This window comes from Nannospalax galili, unplaced genomic scaffold, assembly GCF_000622305.1.
Source record: "Nannospalax galili isolate Female #2095 unplaced genomic scaffold, S.galili_v1.0 scaffold211, whole genome shotgun sequence".
NCBI lineage: Eukaryota > Metazoa > Chordata > Mammalia > Rodentia > Spalacidae > Nannospalax > Nannospalax galili.
Genome location: NW_008329624.1, coordinates 2,716,622 through 2,738,605, shown reverse-complemented (window position 1 = coordinate 2,738,605; position 21,984 = coordinate 2,716,622). Strand labels below are relative to the sequence as shown.

Genomic DNA, 21,984 nt, shown 5'->3' with positions numbered 1-21,984 from the left:
GGGTGCTGGGAACTGAACCTGGGTCCTCTGCAAGACAGCCAGTGCTCTTAACTGCTGAGCCATCTCTCTAGCCCCTAAATATTTTTTAAAAGATTTATTTTCAGTTTTTTTTTTTTTTTTGGTCTTTTTGAGACAGGGTCTCCCTGTAGCCCCAGCTGTCCTGGAACTCACTATGTAGACCAGGCTGGCCTTGAACTCACAGAGATCCATCTGCCTCTGCCTCCCAAGTGCTGGGATTAAAGGTGTGTGCCACCATACCCGGCTATTTTCAGTTTTATTCATGTGTATATATGTATATGCCATGTGTGTGCAGGTGCCCCTGGAGGCCAGAAGAGGTTGTCAGATGCCCTGGAGCTGGAGTGATTTCTGAGGTTCCCGTATGGGTGCTGGGAACTGAACTGTGATGCTGAGCCATCTCCCCAGCCCTGACAACATACTTTGTGTGCTTTTTGTTTGTTTTGCTTTGGTGTTTTGTTTTGTTTTTTTGAGACAGGGTCTCCTTGTAGCCTGAGTTGGCCTGGAACTTGCTATGTAGACCAGGCTGGCCTCGATCTCAGAGAGATCTGCCTGCCTCTGCCTCTGTGTGCTGGGATTAAAGGCGTGCACCACCACACATGACCTCTGACATCATAGTTTTAGCAATAAAGGCCTATGAGGAGGAAATCTTGGCAATACTATCTTGGGAGATGATGCTGGGTCCCTCTGTGTTGAGTGAAGTCACTGTGCTTCATGGAACTCAGTCTACCCTTGTGCTACAGTGAAATGTGCAGTTAAGCTATCACTGGGGCTGCTGCTTCTCTGTGCTGTTTAACCAGTTCAGCTTTGGGTGGTGTTAGTGAGTGGCAGAGTCTTAAGCCTCTCTGTGTAACTTTGGACCATGCCCCACTATGCGAAGAGGTGCTTTGGCTTCATGTTCTTCCCCCCAAGAACCCCGTGGCCTATTGTCCACTGTGGAGGTACAAGGACATGCTATGTGGTGGGAAAGGTAACTGCAGAGGGTCTGCACTTATTACTGAAAAGGAAAGACTGATGCTTAAAGCTTCCTCTTGCATCTCCCTGAGGTCAGCGCGGGACAGCAAGAAGTGAGAAGCCACAGGTCACTGGCAAACGTAGGGCTCAAAGAAAACACTTCTCTTCCTCTATCATGCTCACATTGTTTGGTTTGCATCGATTCTCTGTCCCCTGTAAGAAAACCCAGGCTTCAAGCTTCTCAGGAAGCCTGGAAACCACAGAATTCTGCTCCCTCCAGTACTGTCTGCTCCACTCAGAGCCCCCTCCCAGGTGTCCCCTCCACTCAGAGCCCCCTCCCAGGTGTCAACTCTGACACTGCTCTTTACAGCTGCCTGCTTCTGTCCATGTTTTCTGAGTCTTAGGGAACCCAGGAGCTATGTGAACCCTCTTTCTTCCTGAAGGCATGGGGTGGTATGGAGGATGGTACTTTGAGAGGGATGTGGGGTATGCAGAACAAGGGGAAAAAGCTGTATTGATTTTGTCCAAAAATACACCTTGCAGGCATATTCATTCTGAATTTATTTTAGGTTAGTGAAAATACTTAAGCATTAAATTTACCGTTAAGTTTAACAGTAAACTGCAGTGTTAAAACCAGGGTGAATTAAAGTTATGCGTTCAGTGGAGGTGTGATGAACACCATTACAATTGTGGGGAGACAGCGGACTTCATTGTGTGTGTGTGCATGTGCACGTGGGTGTGTGATCAGGTGTGTGAGTGACTGTGTGAAACTACGAGCCTATGTGTGCATGTGTTCTTGGCATTTACATGTATGACCAAGCAAGTGAAAACTGGTCCTAGAGATCCCCAGTGTCTGAGTGAGGCTGTAAATACAGTTTGACCGTATATACACAAAAGTATTTTGAACTTGTCAAAGAAGACATAAGAATGTAAGGCAAAAATACTACTTTTTAATGTCATATGTGTGCTGGGGTGTTGATATTTATTCTCTAACCATGTCAACAATTGCTTATTTCGGAATAACACCGAACACCCTCGGCTTTCTCTCTGCTTCTTTGGTGAATCCGCAGACGGATCCTGGCTCCCCTTTGGCCATGTTGGGACTCAGAAAACATTGAGAAAGAGGGCCTCTGCAGAGCACTCCAGCTGGCATGGGAGAGGGCTCTGATGAGTACTAATCTCTTGAAAGCTTGCTAGCTTCTAACCCTCAGGCATGTATCACATATCTGTGTGGCACCTGGACAACACCCAGACTGGGGAGTAGGGCCCACAGAGCCTCAGCCTGCTCCATTTGTTAGATCGATGCTGGCAAGGTAAGGAAATGAAGCCTCTCTGTTTAGATCCTTCCAGAATGAGGCTGTGTACTTGCTAATGGATGCTTGTGCTTCAGGCGTGGAGGGGAGGTAGAGCTGCTGTCTGATGCTGGTAATGATGCTGTGATGGAATTTTAAAGGCTTAAATTTTTAGTTCAAAGCCAATTAACTTCCTTCTCATCACCTTCTATTGTGGGAACGTGAATGACCGGGAGACAAAAGAAACTCAGTATGACTCTCGGAATGGGGAAGGAACAAATGTCATTTGCTTATGCAAATACGTTTAAATTGTTTACATTGGAATCCACCTTTAATAAAGTTGCTTTCTTTACATGCCGAAGTAATTTGCTCACATTACGCTCATATATCTCACAGTTTGAAGATAATCAGCTCACTAAATGTATATCTTAAGCATACAGAGATGTGTGTACAGGAAAATCTAGTCCCTCTCCCAAACCGGTTTTTCCTAGGGACATTTAAAAAAAAAGTCATGTGTCAGTAGATATGGTGTTAAGAAAACAGACTCTGATATTCAGTGGTTATCACTGTACTCAGTCGTTTGTGCAAAATGTAGGAATGAACCTCTCAGGGAGACCCTCAGCAGACACCATTGAGGTAGGACCAGGGCAGGTGTATCAAAGGGAAAGTCTTGTTAGTGGAAGTAAAACCTGGTCCGGGTGTGACCAGGAAGCTGTCACTGGAAGGATGGGGTGGAGGAAAAAGGGAGGGATGAGGAGGGATGGAGGAAGTAAGGAACAGAGAGGGCTGGAAGTGGAAAGGGGAAAAGAGAAGGAAGAGAAAGCGGAAATGATCAAAAATATTAAATCAAAAGTGAATCAGAAAACCAGAGTCAGGTAATGGTTACATACATAATCTGATTTCGCCAGCATACTTACGAAGAATGACGTGGGTGATAACGAATGCAAATATAAAGACTGTCAGAAAAGACAGGGATAAAATAAACATATAAAAAAATCTGTAGTTTCTTTTCCCCACACAGTTGCCTACCCAGGGACAGTGGTGGTCAAACCGTTCTGAAATGAGAGGCAGAAAAAGAGAGAAGTGGAATTCAATTAATAAAATATTTTTTTACACGAGGGTGCCCCCTATAACACTCCAGTAATAAAACAAAACAGTATTGTACTATATATTTCCAAATGAACCACTCAGAGAAATGCTTATTAACATGGAGACACTTCAAGAACATAATTATTTTCTTTCAAATAGAACATAGGTGTTTTGAAAAACCAAGTGCGTATTCCTCTCAAATGGTCACATAAAGAAACAGGAGTACACACTCTCGGAATCAGAAGTAAACTCTTCATGTTCACAGAACAATTTTCTCTTAAGATGGTGCTGGGCTGGGGCACCATGTGGTACTGGGTCACTCCCTGATACAGTGGCAATAGAGAGAGGTCATAAAAAGCCTGGGCCAAAATAGAGAAACAATCCTTTGTTCTCTCATTCCAGTACAACCGTTTAACATAAACTAAACACACACACTGATATATTCCTATCAGAAAAACGATACTGAGATATTTTTACAGAAAAGCAAACAGAGGCCTGGGAGATGGAGACTGTGTGCAGAGGCAGCCAGCTCAGTGGCAGAGGAACTAGCCCAGAGACCTAGGCCTTTCAGAGCTGCCCCATCTCCCAGCACACACACTGCCTCTTCAGGACAGCATGCTGGGCTTGGGTATTCTTCTGTTCACTGTACCATACCTAAGTGCAAGCCCACTTGCTTTGGGAACGTCACACCAAGTCTGTAATGCATTTGTGATTTGTTCTTCCCCTTCTAAGTAATGGCAAAGTACTTTCCTTTACTACCCAGCTGATCTTCTATTCAGACTGACTGTTCATGTTATCCTAGCAACCCACTCACTTCAGACCACCTGCCACGAGTTGGAAAAGAGACGCTCAGAATACAACCTAGCTTTGTACTTGGAATTTTTCCTAAGCTTACTTACTGTCTATCCAATTTCCGTATTTTAATCGATTGGTATATGCTTTAAAAACATAAAGAGAAGGGCTCTGTAGGGGTGAATTTACAAATAAAATATGACAGAAATGGAGAAGGTGGTCAGTTTCATGGGTCACAGTCATGTAACCAAACCCCTAGATGCCATTTGTTGGAAAGGCACAAGGACACCAGAGTGAGGGTGGTGGTCCAGGAAATGGGAAAGGAACACTGGTCTGCAAGAGGCCTGAGCAAGAAGCAGCAATCTGGACAAGGAATACAAGGACAAATTTCAGAGGTCAGGGGCCTGGTGACAACATAATGGCCCATAAGATGCAGACACTCAAGGAAAGTAATTATGTTGGTGATCCCATGTGAGTTCCACATTATACATGCTGTCAGCTAACACCTTCTTAAAACCACCCCACTGTGGCTAGAAGAGGGAGGGCTAGACAGGCAGAGGGAAGGGAATCTTAAGGGTGGTGAAAATCCTCTGGAAATAATAGATACAAGTCATTGGACCTTTGTTCAAAACCACAGGGTCTCTAATCTCTAAAGCAAGTCATAGACTCTGGTGGGGATGTGGATAATGGGGAGGCTGTGCATGTGAGGTGGGAGGGAGAGGGGAACTTTTGTACCTTTCTGTCAATTTTGCTGTGAACTGAAAAACAATCTTTAAAAGGGAAATAAGCAAACATCCTTTCCCCAGACCACTGGTCTATAGTCTGTGCAACGGGAGGTCTACAGGATGAAGAATGCAGAAAGGGAAAAGTACCGGAACCAGCTGGCTTTCGCTAAGACTTTGAGGCTGTCATTTCAAGCAATCGCTTTTCTGCTTGACAACTACGCGTAGAAATGTGGATGAGAGTGAAGCCAGGAACAGGTAAGCGCATGCTGGGCTACACTCTGCCTCCCGTGGTGCACGTGGGGCTACAGATCCTGTGGGGAGATTAAGCTGCTCTGAACTATAGGGCAAATGTCTGACATGCAAGGCCTAGAGGCTCCATTAGCACTGTGGCCTATTTCTATAGAGTAGGTTTTGTATTTTTAGCTCAGAAAAGTTTAATAGCAGCAAAGCCTGCTGTTAGGCTCTCCTAAGAGTCGAATGACAGAGAGCCAAGCCAAAGCCCTGGCCTGGAAGTCATTTCTATGAGAAACTTGTTGAAAACTTTCTTGGCTGACCAAGTCCGTCTAAAACTGCAGGCACACACCAAGCCACTCACGATGGACTGTTTCTCTCATCTTCCACAGATGCTGACTTCACAATGGCTACTGGGTCTGAGGCTCCCAGGCCCCTCTGTAGATCTAGCAAGCATGGATCAAGAGCCTGAGAAGGGGTCCAGGGTCTTCTACCCAGTTCTGCACCCCAACCTTGGGTGCACAGCAGCTCTCCTGTTTTCTGACCCACTGCACTGGACTGAAGAGGCCTAGCATGACCCTTCTTTTCACCATGGACTCTGTACATGGGAAAAACCTTTTGTCTAAAGGTTTCAGAGCTAACTGTAGACCAATGATGCTCAAATGGCTACTTCCTACCTTCAGCAGCAGATGCTTGCTGAGACCTGGTTGATATCTCAGAAGAAGCAACAGGAGACTTGGTGGCTTCAAGAGGCTTCTTTTATGGCATGTGTATGTGTGTATATGCATGTTTCCTTGTGTGTTGGTGCGTGTGGAAGCCAGAGTTTGGTGTTGAGTGTCTTCCTCCATCACTCTCTACTTTATTTACAGAGGCAGGGTCTCTCTGAATCCAGAGCTTGGAGATTGCTAGTCTAGCCAGCTTGCCCCAGGATCACCTGTCTCTATCTCTCAAGAGTGTTATGATTACAGGAGAGCTGCCATGCTGGGGATCTGAACTCAATTCCTCAGGCTTATGTGGTAAGTGCTTTATCCATTGAACCATCTCTCCAGCCTGAGTCTTTCTTTGACTCTTACTTGGTGAAGACAAGTTTCAGCCTCCAACAATATCCCTGCAGTCCAAGGAAGAGAATCATAATGAACCTAATTCAGTTTTTGAATCTACCTGCTCTGTCACCATTGATGGTTTATGCAACATCCTCCTTTCATGAGTCAAGGTTACAAATGGGTCTTGGAGCCAGACACAGTGACATAGGCCTGTCATGCCTGTTACTTGGAAGCTGAAGCAGGAGAATCACAAGTTTAAGGTCTGCTTGGGCTACAGAGCAGGTTCAAGTCTAGCCTGGGTAACTTAATGAGATTCTGTCTCCATATAAAAAGTCTTAAAAGCCGGGCATGCCTTTAATCCCAGCACTTGGGAGGCAGATGCAGGAAGGTCTCTGTGAGTTCAAGGTCTTCCTGGTCTACATAGTGAGTTCCATGCCAGCTGGGGCTACAGGGAGACCCTGTCTCAAAAAGAAAAAAAAAAATGTTTCAAAAGATCTGTGGATATATTCAGTGGTAGAGCATTTGCTTAGTGTGAGGTCCCAGGTTCCATCCCCAGTATCATAATAAAAAAGAACAAGGTCTTGGGAGTGAGGTGGAGGCCTCCCAGTGCTATCACCATTACACACTGAGAGTCCTCCCTATGTCCTGAACGCAAGTTGGAGGTGAAGGAAGCAGAGGAGCCCTGGGGTAGTTCATTCTGAAATGCGAGGCTTGTGTGAGTCCATTTCTAGACCAGAAGAGTGGAAAAGGACTGCACATGAGCCGATCTGGAGCCTGAGGAGCAGTCACAGCAGACACACGATACAACTTCCTTGGACCTAAAGTGAAGTGGTAACTGACAGCCAGCGGGAACATCTGGAGGACTAGAGGGATGTCAGCAGCTGGCAAGGCTGGATGTAGGCAACAGCATCTAAGAAGTTCCAAGCAGCTGTCCTTAGCGATGAGTTTATTTCTCTCTGTGGAAAGCAGGGTGGGTACGACTGTGATGGGTGTGTGCCTTTAAGACAGCACTTGGCAGTGGTTGCCACATCCCTACTTTGAAGTCTGCATCTTTCAGAAGAGAGTGTCTCTACATTACGGCTCGTCTGCAGAATTCCTCTAAGGGAGGGTGAGGAGTTATTTCTTGCAGGACCTCTGCTGAGTGAAATACTGGGGGCCAGGGGCAGGGGTGACTGGAAACCCTAAAAGGTTCTCTAAAATAACAAGCATTCTCTACAATAATGAGTTAGCTGCCCGGGGCATCCTGACCACACCTCTTGACAGTATCTTGCTACCCTGTGGTGATCTGAGGATGTGTTTTCCACTCCCCCTGGATGAAGCCTGAGGCAGGGACCACTTTATAGTCATCTTTATAGCCCTTGCATGCAGCAGACACTCATTAATATGCATCCTGGAAAGGGAGAAATGACTTTCAGTGCCTGTAGCAGGCTTAGGAGCGAGGCTGCTCCTAGTGGGCAAGTGGCAGCTTTGAGGAAAGCTGGCAGAAGCGATGATGCTGGGCGTATCAACTGCAGGGAAATGCCAGGGCCCTTGGCATGTGAACATGCTCAGAGAAGGCTGGGAGCTGGAAGATGCACCCCAGGGGCCAACAAAGCAGGTGGCCAGTTGTTACTGTGCATCAGCTCCTGGAGATGACCATGGGAGGCAGGACAGCTCCATTCAAAGCTCCATGGATACACTGTTGAGACTCAGAGGATGCCAAGGAAACAAGTCACCTGCCTTAGATCCCAAGCAGGGAAGGAAAAGACTACTAAAATGGACAGTGGGGACACCATGCAGGAAAAGGAGGTATGATGCTACTCTGGTGGGCCTCATTTTATTAATGACCAAAGAAAGCTCCCAGCCACTGAGGAATGGCTAGAAGTGTCAGTTCCTGCCACTGAACGGCACACCTCTGTTTCCTCTGCTGCTGTCTATTTCGCTGCCCAGGAACCTCCTGAGCAATGGGAGCACATCGGCCTTGTGGCAGGCAGGTATGGCCCAGGTAGCTCTGGAACTCTGCGCTGAATCATTTCGTTTCTCCTCTGATAAGTAGAAGGCAATTGGGAGAAGTGAAATATGAAAAAGATCTTAGAAACAGTGGAAAATTATTAAATTTGGGTAGAGACTGAAAAGCCCCTGGAATAGAGAGAGAAAAGGAACTTGAAGGCCACCAGAGAAAGGAATGAAATATTTGAAGAAAAAAAATGGTAAAAACTTGAAATTTCCCAGAAGTGGAGCCTCAGAATGGAATCCACTAATGGTGCCCCCACGCATGGCTTGGGGGCAGACTTCTGCATTTTTCTATGCGTCGGTTCCATCTCTGGTCAGTGGCATCACAATCTGAGTTCCCCAGGGTGTCTTGAGAATCATGGGAAAGAAGAGAGGGAAGCCCTCCATGGAAATCTGAAACTTCTCATCTAAATGTTAATTATGTTCAAATTAAGTTAAAGGTTTTTAAAGATTTGAAGTGGAAAATTGCTTTTCTTCAAACCTTGGGCCTTTTTACCTCCAAAATCAGAAGAATTTTACCTTATAAGGTACTTTTTGTTTGTGTTTTAGGATGAATGTTGCAATATGGTGGTAACCATTATTACCCGGCCTGTGGTCTCCCCATAATTCATAAAGTAACACAATATGAACTCTGAAAAGTTAAGCTAGGAAAAGGATTTCAGGACTGAGTCTTCATCACTAAAGAATTTCTGCCTCCGGAAAGATCTGTACTGAGTTCTAGGCTGGGGAGGCTTCGGAGAAGCATCCCACCTTCCCCATCCTGAACCTCTTCTTGCTATTTATTATTCAGCCTTGGAGCCCACTCTGCCAGAATCCAGGTACCATGCAAAGCACTTTGCATAATCATGTCATTTATTTTATTATTTTGTGTCTGTGTGCACATGTGTGAATGTGTGTGTGTGTATGTGGAGGGCAATCTCCAGCATCATAACTGGAATGTCACCCACCTTCTCTAGAGACAAGGTCCCTCTTGTTGGTCTGGAGCTCAGGCTAGGCTGGCTGGCCAGTATGCCCAGGGATGCTCCTATCTCTACCTCCCCAGCTCTGGGATTGCAAGTGCACAGCACCACATCCAGCACTTTAACGTAGGTGTTGGGGATTCAAGTTAGTCCTTGTACAAGTACTTTACTGAGCCATCCCTCCAGCTTGAATCTTGTTATTTAATTTTCACATGGCTCAACAGATGCAATGCCATTGCTCCCATTTTACAGATAGGAAAACTGCAGATGGAGGAGCTGGCATTGGGATCAAACTCTAAGCCTCTTCTTGGGCCTGCTTCTAATGCCAGTTCTCCACTGGACACTGTACCAAGCAGCCAGTCTGTTCTTTCTGAAGAAACTGCTTGGCCGTTCCATTGCAAGGGTCATGTAGGCTCTGGGCCCACAGGAATGCATGGGGATGTACACCACACCAGGGCAGCTGTTCTTTTTAGTGGCAAAGTGTGTTTGGAGACGCCTACCCTTGACTCCCGTGTCTGGAGACTCCTACCCTTGAGTCAGAAGTCTTTTAGTCCAGGAATGGAAGTCTTATTCTCAGCCAGGCGAATACTGGAGAAGTGGAAATTCTTACACAGACGTGGGGATTTGACAGAGCTGCTCAGCTGGGATTAGGGAGCTTCAGTGGCTGTGGGGTATGTGGAGACCAAGCAAGCACCAGAGAGGAAGTTTCTTCCCCCATCTTTTCAGTCTCTTTCTCCAAACTGAGTTCTGCTTAATTTGATAGAAAAACAAAATCAAGAAATCATATGTATTAATTCTGTGGCCTTAAAGTATTATTACAGTGCTTCCAACGGGGCCCTCGATTTCTTCACTTACAAAGTGAATACGCTCAGAGACAGCTCTGGGCTGGGAAATTAAATGCCAAAAGGCACTGTGTTTCATTACTATGCCTCCTTGCTAATATCTTATTAATTAAGATTCTATAGCCTTCAAATCCATTTGTTAAAAACTAAAACTTTTCAATGTAAAAGCAATCAGTAACTATAGAATTGTCATCTTTATGCTGCAATTTAACATAACGTTGGGCAGCCATGTGGCTCAAGTGACCCTCTCCTCCCCATCCCCTCAGTCTCACTGGCTCCTGCCTCAGCTTACCCACCACCTGACAGGTTGCTGGGTCTCTTTGGACCTAGGTTGATGGAACCTGACTAAGGGGTGACTATGGTCCCTTCTGCCACCCACTGATCCAAATTATATGTATCTATTTTTTCAAGTTGTCTAGGTTTATCATCTGTTTTTTAAAAAACTTAAAAATATATTTTATTATCTTGTGTGTATGAGTGTATTGCTTGCATGCAGGTAGGTGCACCTGTGTCGTATGCCCATGGAGGTCAGAAGGCGGCGTCAGATCCCCCAGAACTGGAGTTACGGGTGGTTGTTAGCTGTCATGTGGGTGCTAGGAATCGAACCCAGGTCCTCTGCAAGAGCAGTTACACTCTTAACCACTGAGCAGTGTCTCTATCCCCTATCATCTGGTTTTAAGTCTACTTAGTGTTAGGTAAATCTGTGGCTCTGAGAGGAGGGACAAGCCGGCACTGGAGATGGCAACATTTTACAGCAAGTTCTCTTAACCACTGAGCAGTGTCTCTATCCCCTATCATCTGGTTTTAAGTCTAGTTTCTAGTGTTAGGTAAATCTGTGGCTCTGGGAGGAGGGACAAGCCGGCACTGGAGATGGCAACATTTTACAGCAAGTCACACTGTCATAGAAACTGCTTTTGCTAAAAAGCCCTGACTCCTCACTTGGTAACCAAACACAACAAAAGCCTGACATCCTTGCCTTCATGCCATATCTATCTCCTTTGTCTTAAAACTGGAGTCCTAACTAACGCCTGCCTAACTGTAGGTAGGCATGCCAGTCACTGATGGAATACCTGCCTAGACACTGGTTTCTCACTTATCTCATCTTCCAGGCTGAAGGCACAGGGATGAGACTTCTTGTCAGCTTTCACAATGTCCTGTTCCTGATGCCTCCCAAAGGCACCCACAAGACTCTAGCCATTATCCTAAACTTGTATCACTTTAGATTCCAGGAACACGGAGTCTCTCACATTGCCTCATGATGTCACCCCCAAACAGGAACAATTACTGCATGGGAATGGGATTGTCCCCTCCAGTGACAGGACTTCTATAGTGCCACACTGCAGAACAACAGCCGAGATACAGATCAACCAGACCACAGTTGGCCAAGACTGCCTAATCCCCGCTCCCCCAATTCTTCCTGTATTTATGCATGTCAGTACCCCAAAAGATGTACTTGGGGTTTGATGAACACTTTACTCTTCCTAACATAGCCACATTGATTAAATTTCCTTTTTTTTTGAAATTTATTTTTATTTTATGTGCAAGAGTTATGGCTGCATGTGTCTAAGTGTACCTGTGTCTCATAGTACCCACGAAGGACAGAAGAGGGCGTCAGTTCCCCTGGAACTGGAGTTATGGACAGTTAACTGCCATACGGGTGCTGGGATTCGAACCTGGGTCTTCTGGAAGAAGATCCAGTGCTCTTAACCACTGAACCATCTCTCCAGCCCTTCCTTTCTTTTCCTTTTACTACTACTGTCTCTTTAGTCCATGTATGGAGACAGGTGACTGAGCCCAGTCTGTCGGGGACTCTGGAATTAGGGCTTTTGCTCAGACTTTGCAAGTTAGATCTGATTAGAAACAGACATGAAAACAGTCATTGGAATAGAATGAAGGCTTTGCTAAAGAAAGTGAGAGAGAAGGCAGAGAACGAGCTTTGTTTGTAACGTAAGTCAATTTTGACAAGAGATTTCAGAAAGAAATAGAAATGAGGTCACTTTAGAAATGAAATTAGCAGGCTGGAGAGATGGCTGAGCGGTTAAGAGCACTGGCTGTTCTCACAGAGGATCTGGATTCAGTTCCCAGCACCTACATGGTGGCTAACAACCGACCGTAACTCCAGTTCTGGAGAATCTGATGCCCTCTTCTGACATCCGCAGGCATTGCATGACATGTGTGCACTTACACACATGCAGGCAATGCACTCATACACATAAATAAAAATAATAAATGTAACATTTTAAAAAGGGAATTATCCAGTTAGAATAAAAAAGAAACCCACAATCTCTCAATTTTAGATTGAGAAGGGTCATAATATAAAATAGCAAATTTTAATCAGGCAGAAGGAATTGGGCCACTCACTCAAAGGACTCTCCCCTTTGACAGACTCTGAGTTACATCTCACTGTGCAGTTTTCCCACTGTCTGTAGGTTAGGAACTGGGTTAGGGTTCTGCATCATGTCAAAATCTACAATGAAGGTTCAAACACACACATGCCCAAGAAAGCAGTCTGTGTGTGTGTGTGTGTGTGTGTGTGTGTGTGTGTGTGTGGTCCTCAGCAATTCCCAGCTGCCACATGCTGGAGCAGGCTCCTTCATGAACAAGTGCTGGAGTGCTGGCTGTATCTCTGTCCCAGGATGCCACCAACCCCATCCTACCTAAGGCCCTCTTGGCATTGGCCTCACACTGTCTTTGGGTTCTGAAAACCTACTAGGTTTCCAAAGCATATGCCTGAGGGCCATCAGAATGGCTCAGCAAGTAAATGCACCTGCTGCCAAGCCTGATGACCTGAGTTCAATACCCGACACCCATATAGTGGCAGGAGAGAGCTGACTACTGCAAGCTGTCCTATGACCTCTACTGAAGCATCGTGATGCACCCCTGCCTCCTCCATGAGTGCAAGCATGTGCATAGAAACAACAAATAAATGCAATAATAATAACAAGCAAAAAGTATGTCTGGGAGCTCTCCTTAATTCTCCACCAAATCAAACAGATTATCTTATAGATATAAAGATCAAACTTGTGCTATCAACCACACATTTATCCCTTAGGAAGCAGATGATAATCTTTCCAAGAACCTTTTTAAAAATTTTTTTTTTCATTTATGGGGCTGGAGAGATGGCTCAGCAGTTAAGAGCACTGGCTGCTCTTGTAGAGGGTTCAGTTCCCAGCACCCATATGGTGGCTAACAACCATTTATAACTCCAGTTCCAGGGGATCCAATGCCCTCTTCTGACTGCCAGAAGCACTGCACGACACAGGTGCACTTACATACATGCAGGCAATACACTCATACGTATAAAAGAAAAATAAAAAATGAAGTATTTTTAAAAATTATTCATTGATTTATTTTTATTTTATGTGTATGAGTGTTATGCCTGCATGCATGTAAGTACACCTGTGTCGTGAAATGCTCACGGAGGTCAGAAGAGGGTGTCAGATCCTCTGGAACTGGAGTTATAGACAGTTGTTAGCCACCACGTGGGTGCTGAGAACTGAACTTGGGTCCTCTGCAAGAGCAGTATTTTTAAAAATTATTCATTGATTTATTTTTATTTTATGTGTATGAGTGTTATGCCTGCATGCATGTAAGTACACCTGTGTCGTGAAATGCTCACGGAGGTCAGAAGAGGGTGTCAGATCCTCTGGAACTGGAGTTATAGACAGTTGTTAGCCACCACGTGGGTGCTGAGAACTGAACCTGGGTCCTCTGCAAGAGCAGCCGGTGCTCTTAACTGCTGAGCCATCTCTCCAGCCCCATCAAGAATCTTTCTTAAAAAATCAGAAGCATGAGATATCTTTGCAAGATTTCTGGGACCTTTTGTTTTTCCAGGATGAAACTAAGACCATGTGTCATTCCTGTAGTATTCAAATGGCAGCAGGGGTGGGGGCTAAGAGATGAGAGGGAGATACAAAGGATGGGGGAGACTGACCAGAGTGTGTTAGGTACATGCATGAACATGCAGAGAACAAAAATGATCAATAAGAACCATGTAAGGCCAGCTCAACGGAGAAAACACAACTGTGCTTCCTATTTCCCAGGGCTTCTTCATGTGAAATGGCATCTAGCAAAAACATTAGGAATCTAATGAGGTACCTTGTGACCATCACCAAAGCTGGTGTTTGCACAGGAACACAGGGAATGGTGTCAGTTGGGGGTGGAGCGGGGCAAAGGCTGGCTCTCCGACCTCCTTTGAAAGTGCTCCGGCAGCTACGCTTGGAAGGCATCTTACGGTGCTGTTACTCATGCTGATTGTGGTCATGATGTGGTAGTCAGTTTATCATCTCTGAAGCATAGGCCCGAAGAACCCCCTGGTTGCTCCTCCTCTGATATTCCAGTCTCAGATGTGGGGGACATGTGCCCCCAGCTGTCCAGCACTCCTACTCAGGGGTCCTTGAAGCTCTATCCATTTCTCTGGGGCTAAGCCCTGGCTCTCCTGATTTGCAGTAAGAAACTGAAGCAAACTACATGTGGTGGGCAGGGGAGTGCCTGATGTTCTCACAGCACACTGTCATCCCACGTGGATATCTGACCCTGCAAGTAGCCTTGACCCACACCTGAGATTCCAGAGTCCTCTGGTCTGGTCTGTCACTGTGAACTCTAGGCTTGGGGAGGTCTGGCAGGGCATGGAGCTTCTGCTCCTTACGTATTGCCTACACCGCCTTTGCTCTTTCTTCCTCACAAACCTGTCTCTTAGCCAACAGCAGCCCTTTCACCCAGCTGCCTGCTGGTGGGAATACCTTCATTTCTTGTTCAGTGTCTGCTTATTATCCCTCACCTTCAGGTGGTCAGCACTAACTACTAATTGCATTCCAGTCTTTTCTATCCTGATGCTGCCGTTTCTGAACTTCACTACAGTGCTCAGTCCTTATCCCTTCTTTCACGAACCACTGTGTATGTTACTTTTCTGTGACTGTGATAAAATATCACGACCAAAGTAACTTTTGGAAGAAAGAGAGAAAAAAGTCCAGCTTGGCGGGGAGGCACGGCAGTAAGCGGCAGACGTGGCGGTGGGAGCAGGAAGCCGAGAGCTCCTGTCTCTATCCACAAACACGAAGCAGAGAGAACGAACTGGAAGTGAGCCAGGTATGAGCTCCCAAAGCCTGACCCAGTGATGCATTTCCTTTAGCAAGCCTGAGCCTCCTCATAACCTTCCCAAACAGAGCAGGAACTAGGAACTGAATAACCAAATGCTTGAGCCTATGGGGAACATTTCTCATTCAAACCACCACATACTTGACGTCTTCCTGGACTCTGCCTTCCATGTCATCCACATTATTCAGGGAGAGCTTCCAATGCAAATGAGATCGTGTTAGCCTTTGGCCCATGTTCCCTGGGTGGCTCTTGCTGAAAGCACAGAGCTCCCTTCTCACCAGTGGCACCCTGGGTATCCACAGCCCAGAGTTTCTGAGCAGCCTCCCCCCAACTCTCACTTTTTCTTCCCCCTGGAACTATAACAATGATACCTGTATCTGTGTTATTATACTGGCTTTCCTCATTATATCTCATTTTCTAAAATGGGGTACTGCTTATAACAAGAACAACAACAAACCCCCAAATCCTGACAGATTTGTAGTCAGCTAGTAAATGTTTGCCACGTCTATGCTGGGCATTCCAAGTTGAGTTTCCAGTGTGTGTGGTACTGTGCTGTTATCAAACAGGGGTACACTGTTGAAAGGACACGGGACTCTAAGTCAGTGTCCTGAATTTGGGTTCTGGCCTTTTGCCTGTTGAGTGATGTCACCCAGGCAGGTTTCTGGGCCTCAGCAAGTCAGATAGTCTATGGAAAGTTTGTTCTAACTCTTATATTATGATTTATGGCTAAATAAAACATTTTAAGAATTGAAGTCAATTGTGTCTGCCCTAAGAAAATGAGGAAGTGCTGGCAGACCTCAGTAGAGAAACTATAAATAAAGAAATCTGCAAGAATGGACGCTCTGGTAGACTGAAGTTAACCTCAGAACTAATTGGTGGCTCTAAAAGCAGTCAGAACTAGAGAGTACACATAAGTAGTACTGCCAGCAGACTGGGTTCGTACAGACTCCTTAGACTCTAAACATAGGGTGTTGCTTTTGTTTCCTATTGCTCATATAAAGCACGCAAACACTCTGCTGAGTCACTGTGGTCTAGCAGGAGAGCTTTAATTACTTTTCTAAACCAAGGCACCCAGAAAGACAGGCAGAAGAGTCTCTGTCATGGTCGAGCCCCCTATGTAATTTATGGGGTTCACTGTGGAATGGAGACATGGGACAGTTTACATAAATTTGAGATGGTTCCAGCAGAGTATGATGCCACCTTGGGCTGCATGGTTGCACATTTATGAGCCAACCCTCTACCCGCATGGTTTTATGGCTGGGAATGAGACTTTCTGAGTTGTGGCAGATGAACAGCACGGGCCCAGCTGGCTTTTCTTCAGGGTTTACAGAGGGCTTCTAAGAACAACAGATAGTGAAGAATTTGTGATTAGGGTTAGACTTAACAGCAGCCAACACTCATCCACAGGGACAGCCCTGATGTAAGTAGACTTGGGCTGAGTGGAAGATGGTCCTCTGAAAGCTGTCAGTCTCATTCCCTGACCCATGGTAGGGAGACTTCAGGCTGCTGCCATTCTTCCAGTCTGGGTGAGGCCAGTCAGATGAAGGTGTGATAGGAAAAAGCAAAAGAAAACAGGATAGGGGATACCAGGTTGGACCTAGAGGAAGGGTCAGCGAAGGTCAAAACCACCCTCCCTTTTCTCTCTTGTTTTCTACAGTATCAGAAACTGTTTTAGCCTCTAGGGCACTGAAATTAACTATTTTTTCATTCCCTAAGGTTTTGAAAATCTGATGAAAACTTCTGGCCTGTATCCACCACCACGAGGTGTTTACATAACATTTAATCTATGATTCCTGAACCCTGCTCCTACACACCAGGGGAAAGAATAACAAATTGATGAGTTCAGATCACAGAAACTGAAGTGACTTATTTCAACAACTAATTTAAAATTATATGATTCTAAGAAGACAGGCCAGCAGGAGCCTACTTACAGAGTGGCTGCCTTCCTACCATGTGACATGTTAACAAGCCATCCTGTAAGGTCTTAAAGGCACAACCCTACAAGGCCAGCTGGGTGAGCCAGTGCTGTGGCAACTCCTGGCATAACTTGGCCACTCACTCAGAAAGGAAGCAGGTTGGTTTGTCCTTTCACTTCAGGCTCTTTTCTCTAAAGGTCAGGGTCAAGCAGGATAGTAGACAGGAAATGAGTGAGTCATGACCAGCATTAAAAGCAAAAAAGACAGAAGAGGCAGGACCCAGCCATCCCACAAAGCACAGATAAGCACTGCCTGTCAAGACCACCTCTGAACTGGGATACACTGGGTCCCACTGCAAAAGATGTTTCCGACTGACTGTGAGTTATAGGAAAGTCAAGGTTGAAAGCTATTGCTTTATTTAAAGTAGCTGGCACATGAAAGGCCCTGAGTAAATGCATATATGCATAAGTTGTTCCTGGAACAGGCCTAGTATGTGAGGAGTAGTTTTCAATTGCCATCCTGCGAGAACTATAGCAGGATTACCGAACAGACTGAATTTTTTAAAATGTATTTACCTTGGGGCTCTAAAACCTTGTGCGTGCATGCGTGTTTGTTTGTGTGTTTGCACATGTGTGCCTGAACCTGCAGATACGTGTGTGCAGCTGACTCTGGAGGTCAGAGGTCAACCTCAGGTCGTCTTCAGTTGTTCCCTTGTTTCGAGACGGACAGGGTCTTTCGCTGCTTTGAGCTGGCTGGGCTAAGCTGATTGCCCAGGGAGTTCCAGGGATCCACCTCTCTCCCCATCCCAAGCACTGGAGGATTACAAATGTGTACCACCACTCAAAGCTTTTTCACAAAGAAATCCCCATTTTCTAGGAGATTGAAGTCAGGTCCCATTTTTTCTGTTTTTAAAAAAATTATTTTATTTTATGTGCATGAGTATATTGCCTGTATATATGTAAGTGCACCTGTGTCATGCAATGCCCAAAGAGATTAGAAGAGGGGGTCAGATTCTCTGGAACCGGAGTTACAGACATTTTGTAGCCACCACTGAGTGGAAGGATTTGAACCCATGTCCTCTGCAAGAGCAGTCAGTGCTCTTAACTGCCGAGCCATCTCTCCAGCCCCATTGGGTCCCCATTTCTATGCGGCAAGTGCTTTACCTAATGAGCCATCTCCCCAGCTCTGAAACTTAATTTGTACTTCTAGGAGGTTTAAGGGTAGATACATAGGTTTTATTTAATTAAGACTGGGTGAAGGAAAACTATTCTTTTTCTAGTTAAGAATACTAACCAGCCACAGAGCCAAAAAAAGCAGGAGAGAAAGGTAAAACAGAGGCATGAAGATTGACAGCACAAGAGGAATCTCCAGCTCGCTCCCTCCCTGGGCAAGAGGTGCCCATCAGAGTGCTACTACTGGGTATGCACCATTAATGAGAGACACCCTACCCTCTTGGAGCTTACAAGCAGGGGCAGAGATGAGACTCAAACAAGCCCACACATGCAACTGCCATGATAGCACTGGTCTTCCATGTTAAAGAAATGTGTAGAAAGCAGCTGGAGAGATGGAGGATGGAGGCCTTTCTGAAGCAGGCTTACTGAACCCTACCCCCAAAAAGTAATAATGCTGAGAGAGAGGAGCTGGACGCTGAGGATTGGAACCAGATGGTACTGAGAACATGGTACATACTGGCTGGAGCAGAGAGGGGGCTGGGCATAGGCTCATGGACTGGGCATGGGCTCAGATTGTGTGCTGGGTATAGAGCTCATGGGATGGGTGTAGAGATTGTAGGCTGGGTATAGGGCTTGTGTACTGGGTAAAGGGCTCTTGGGGCTTCAGACCAGGTAGAGGGTTCTGGCTCTTTTCCACTAGGGGTTATATTCTGCTTGGAGTTGGTCACTCTGGTGTCAGGCCAGATTAGGTGAGCATCAGGAGTTGGTGTTGGGGATTCTCTAGGAGAGCCCTGTGCAGGTAAGAGCTATTAGCAGCTTGTAGCTGAGCAGAGACAGGTATAGATGCAGTTGGGATCTGCCTAGTGAGTGAAAGGCACCAGACCTGGGGATGGATGCGGTAAGGAGCAGGTAGTAGAGGGAGGCTCCCACTGGGACTCTCTTAGGGATGAATGACATTGACACTCAAAGGGGTGGTGATCACCAGGGAAGACTGATGTGGGGTCTCTGTGTCTCCCCAAGTGGAGGTTCCCTGTAGCAGCCACATCTGTAAGTCTGGAGTTTGAGGAAAGGTTTGATCTAGACTCAAAAACTGGAGAGCAAGATGTCTGGAAGGCAGAGAGGGGCAGGCAGAGAGCTGAGCACACACTCCAAAGAGACACAGCACATGAATAAAAAGGGACGGACCAAGTCCAGAAAAGCAACCCAAGAGGGAGACAGGCAAACAAACAGACCCCCGTGAAGCAATTGCTGCAGCTTTTCTGTGTGCTGAAGAAAAGTATTTTTAAAACTGATTACATTTGGACAGTTCCAGAGAAAGCAGTCGGGCCCTTGGCCAGAGGTCACCCCCTACTGGCCTAGACCCAGCCGTAGGCACAAGCCTTGCAGGACACATATCCTCTCTGCAGTGTGTACGGATACTGCAGGGCTGTCACTCACTACCTCCAGACAGGGTGACCAGCAGCCCCAGAATGTCTGTTGTTCAGACATTCCTGTTGGTGTGACAAGTGCTTTAAAAAAAAAGTTCTATTAGTTATATAGTCTTGTTTTTTTGTCTAAAATAATTTTTAAATAAATAAAGTGTAGAAGACATTGCACATTCTAAAAATTATGGTAAATGAATCATGTTAAATTATTAGACTCCTTTAAGAAAGCTTTTTTTTTTTTTGTTGTTGTTGTTTTGAGACAGGGTTTCCCTGTAGCCACAGCCAGCCTGGAACTTGCTATGTAGACCAGGCTAGCCATAATCTCACAGAGATCTGCCTGCCTCTGCCTCCCAAGTGCTGAGACCAAAGGTGTGCACCACCATGCCTAGCTAAAAAGCATTTTTTATTTTTATTTTTTGGTTTTCTTGGAGACAGGGTTTCCCTGTAGCTCCAGCTGTCCTGGAACTCACTATGTAGACCAGGCTGGCCTTGAACTCACAGAGATCCGCCTGCCTCTGCCTCCCGAGTGCTGGGATTAAAGGCGTGCACCACCACACCTGGCTGAAAGCATGTTTTAAAAGTGCACATACATGCATCTAAGTTTTACATGAGAGAACATAACAGACCCATCTAGAAAGGCCTAAGGGCTGAGCAATCAGTTCTTTTTCCAAGGAGGGCTAGCTTTCTCGCTGTACACTGACAATCGGCACTTTGATTGTGTTGGCTGTCCAAGTAGCTAGACTACGGGCAGAGAACGGGCTCGCTCCACATGCGGGAAGAACTGGTCCCTTTGTCTGTGATAGTTACATCTAGAAGTGAACAAACTGACATTCTGGCTCTGTATGATCCAAAGGAACCATCTGGCCTTGGCACCCCAACAAAACTTGAGCTCTGATCCAAGATTACAGTCTGGTCAGTGTTCCGTGCTTTCCAGTGTGAGTGAGCTCAGCCCTGCCTTTTCTCATTTGATGTGTGGCCTCTGTCTTCATGCCTGCCTTCTGAGGCTGACCAGAGACTCAAGGAGACAGAGGCCTGAAATACAAGACCTTCAGAGACCAAACAAGGCTCATTAAAACTTCACAGGGGGAGTTTGCTCCTGTTCAAGGTCTAGATTCTTGACTCCAGCCATGGGTTAGATCCACCTCTCTGTACCTAGCAGCACTTAAGATGAGTAGGGTCATGGCTGAGCTCTCGATGCTGCAACCAAAGGGCTCTGTGGGAGTGTCTGAAGTCACCTCTGTGAAGCACTATGATGATCTGCCTTCACAGTTAGGGAAAACACTTCCAAATAGCATGTTGGCATGTAACTTCCATGCTCTTTATCTCCAGGGAGAGGAGACCTCAGTCCCACCTGGACCCATCCCAGATCCCAGGATGGTGCCCATGGCATCCTAAGGCTCTTCTTCCTATTCTGTTGGCTGAAACACTAGCTCAGACTGCAGCCTAGACTGCAGCCTGTGCACACTGTTGCTACCCTGGATGCTCGTGAGGGACTTGTCTCCTCCTTGGTTGCTGTCTTGAGTTTCATGCGTGTCTACCTCTGTTCTCTTCTATGGCCCAAGGAAAAGGGAGGACACTGCTCAGAGCAGAACTGAAAGTGGGGTCTTCCTCTATGGCAGCTGTGACACATTTTAGTGAAGACGAACAGCCTGCCTCACTCATCAATCAACTCTTAATGCTTTTTATGATGTGATGACACTTTGTACACTGTACACAGCTGGGCAAAAGACAGGGCACTATGTTGGCGATGGGAGACAATGGGTTAAGGGATAGCTGAACAGCTCTGGGTATCCCTTCAGGTATGGTTGGAGGCCCTGCCCCACATGGGAAGAGCTGCCCCCTCACTACCTGCAGTGCCTCCTCTGCCCTGGCACTACCGTTCTGGGCCTTTCCAGAGCCCCTGCTCTCTAGGGCCCTGGACATCACACTCATTCACGGCCTCTCACTTTCCCCATGCCTGTCCTCCTCCTTTCTTCTCTATTATTTTCCATCCCACATTTGTCCTCTGTTCCTTCCTCCCTCTGTGTGTCTGACTTCACAGACACTAGCATGTGCCCTACTCCATTCTGGCTTTGTGAAGCTTATTTCTGGATCTTTATGTCTATTTTAAACCTCCACAGATCAAGTTCTGGATAGAATGCCACACATTCCAGGTGGTTAAACTGAATTTTACTATTTCCTAGGCTCAGGTCACCAGTTAGGACACAGTTAAAATACGGAAACTGACTCTTTCTTTAAAGCAGTGGTGTCCAGCCTTTTAACATTGGGACAGGATGCTGTGATCTACAAATGTGTTGGACTGCATTCACAACTGTCCTGGGACACATGCAGGTTCAGCGCACCTGTTTTAAAGCATGGGGGAAATGTTGAAACCTGGGTTCTCAGACTCCGAGGGAATAAGCTCCTTTGTGCCACCCTCAGGAACTTAAGGAACCCCGAGC

At 46.1% G+C, this 21,984-nt stretch overlaps 1 protein-coding gene across 2 annotated transcripts in view; it reads right to left on the bottom strand.

Annotated features, from left to right (window-relative positions):
- Window positions 1–21,984, bottom strand: part of Zdhhc14 (zinc finger DHHC-type containing 14) — a 296,463-nt gene that overhangs the window by 43,304 nt on the left and 231,175 nt on the right. For both annotated transcript variants that reach the window (XM_008839432.3, XM_008839433.3), the window contains exon 4: window positions 3,179–3,316. In XM_008839432.3, coding sequence (XP_008837654.1) covers window positions 3,179–3,316 — 138 coding nt within the window. The remainder of the gene's footprint in view (window positions 1–3,178; window positions 3,317–21,984) is intronic.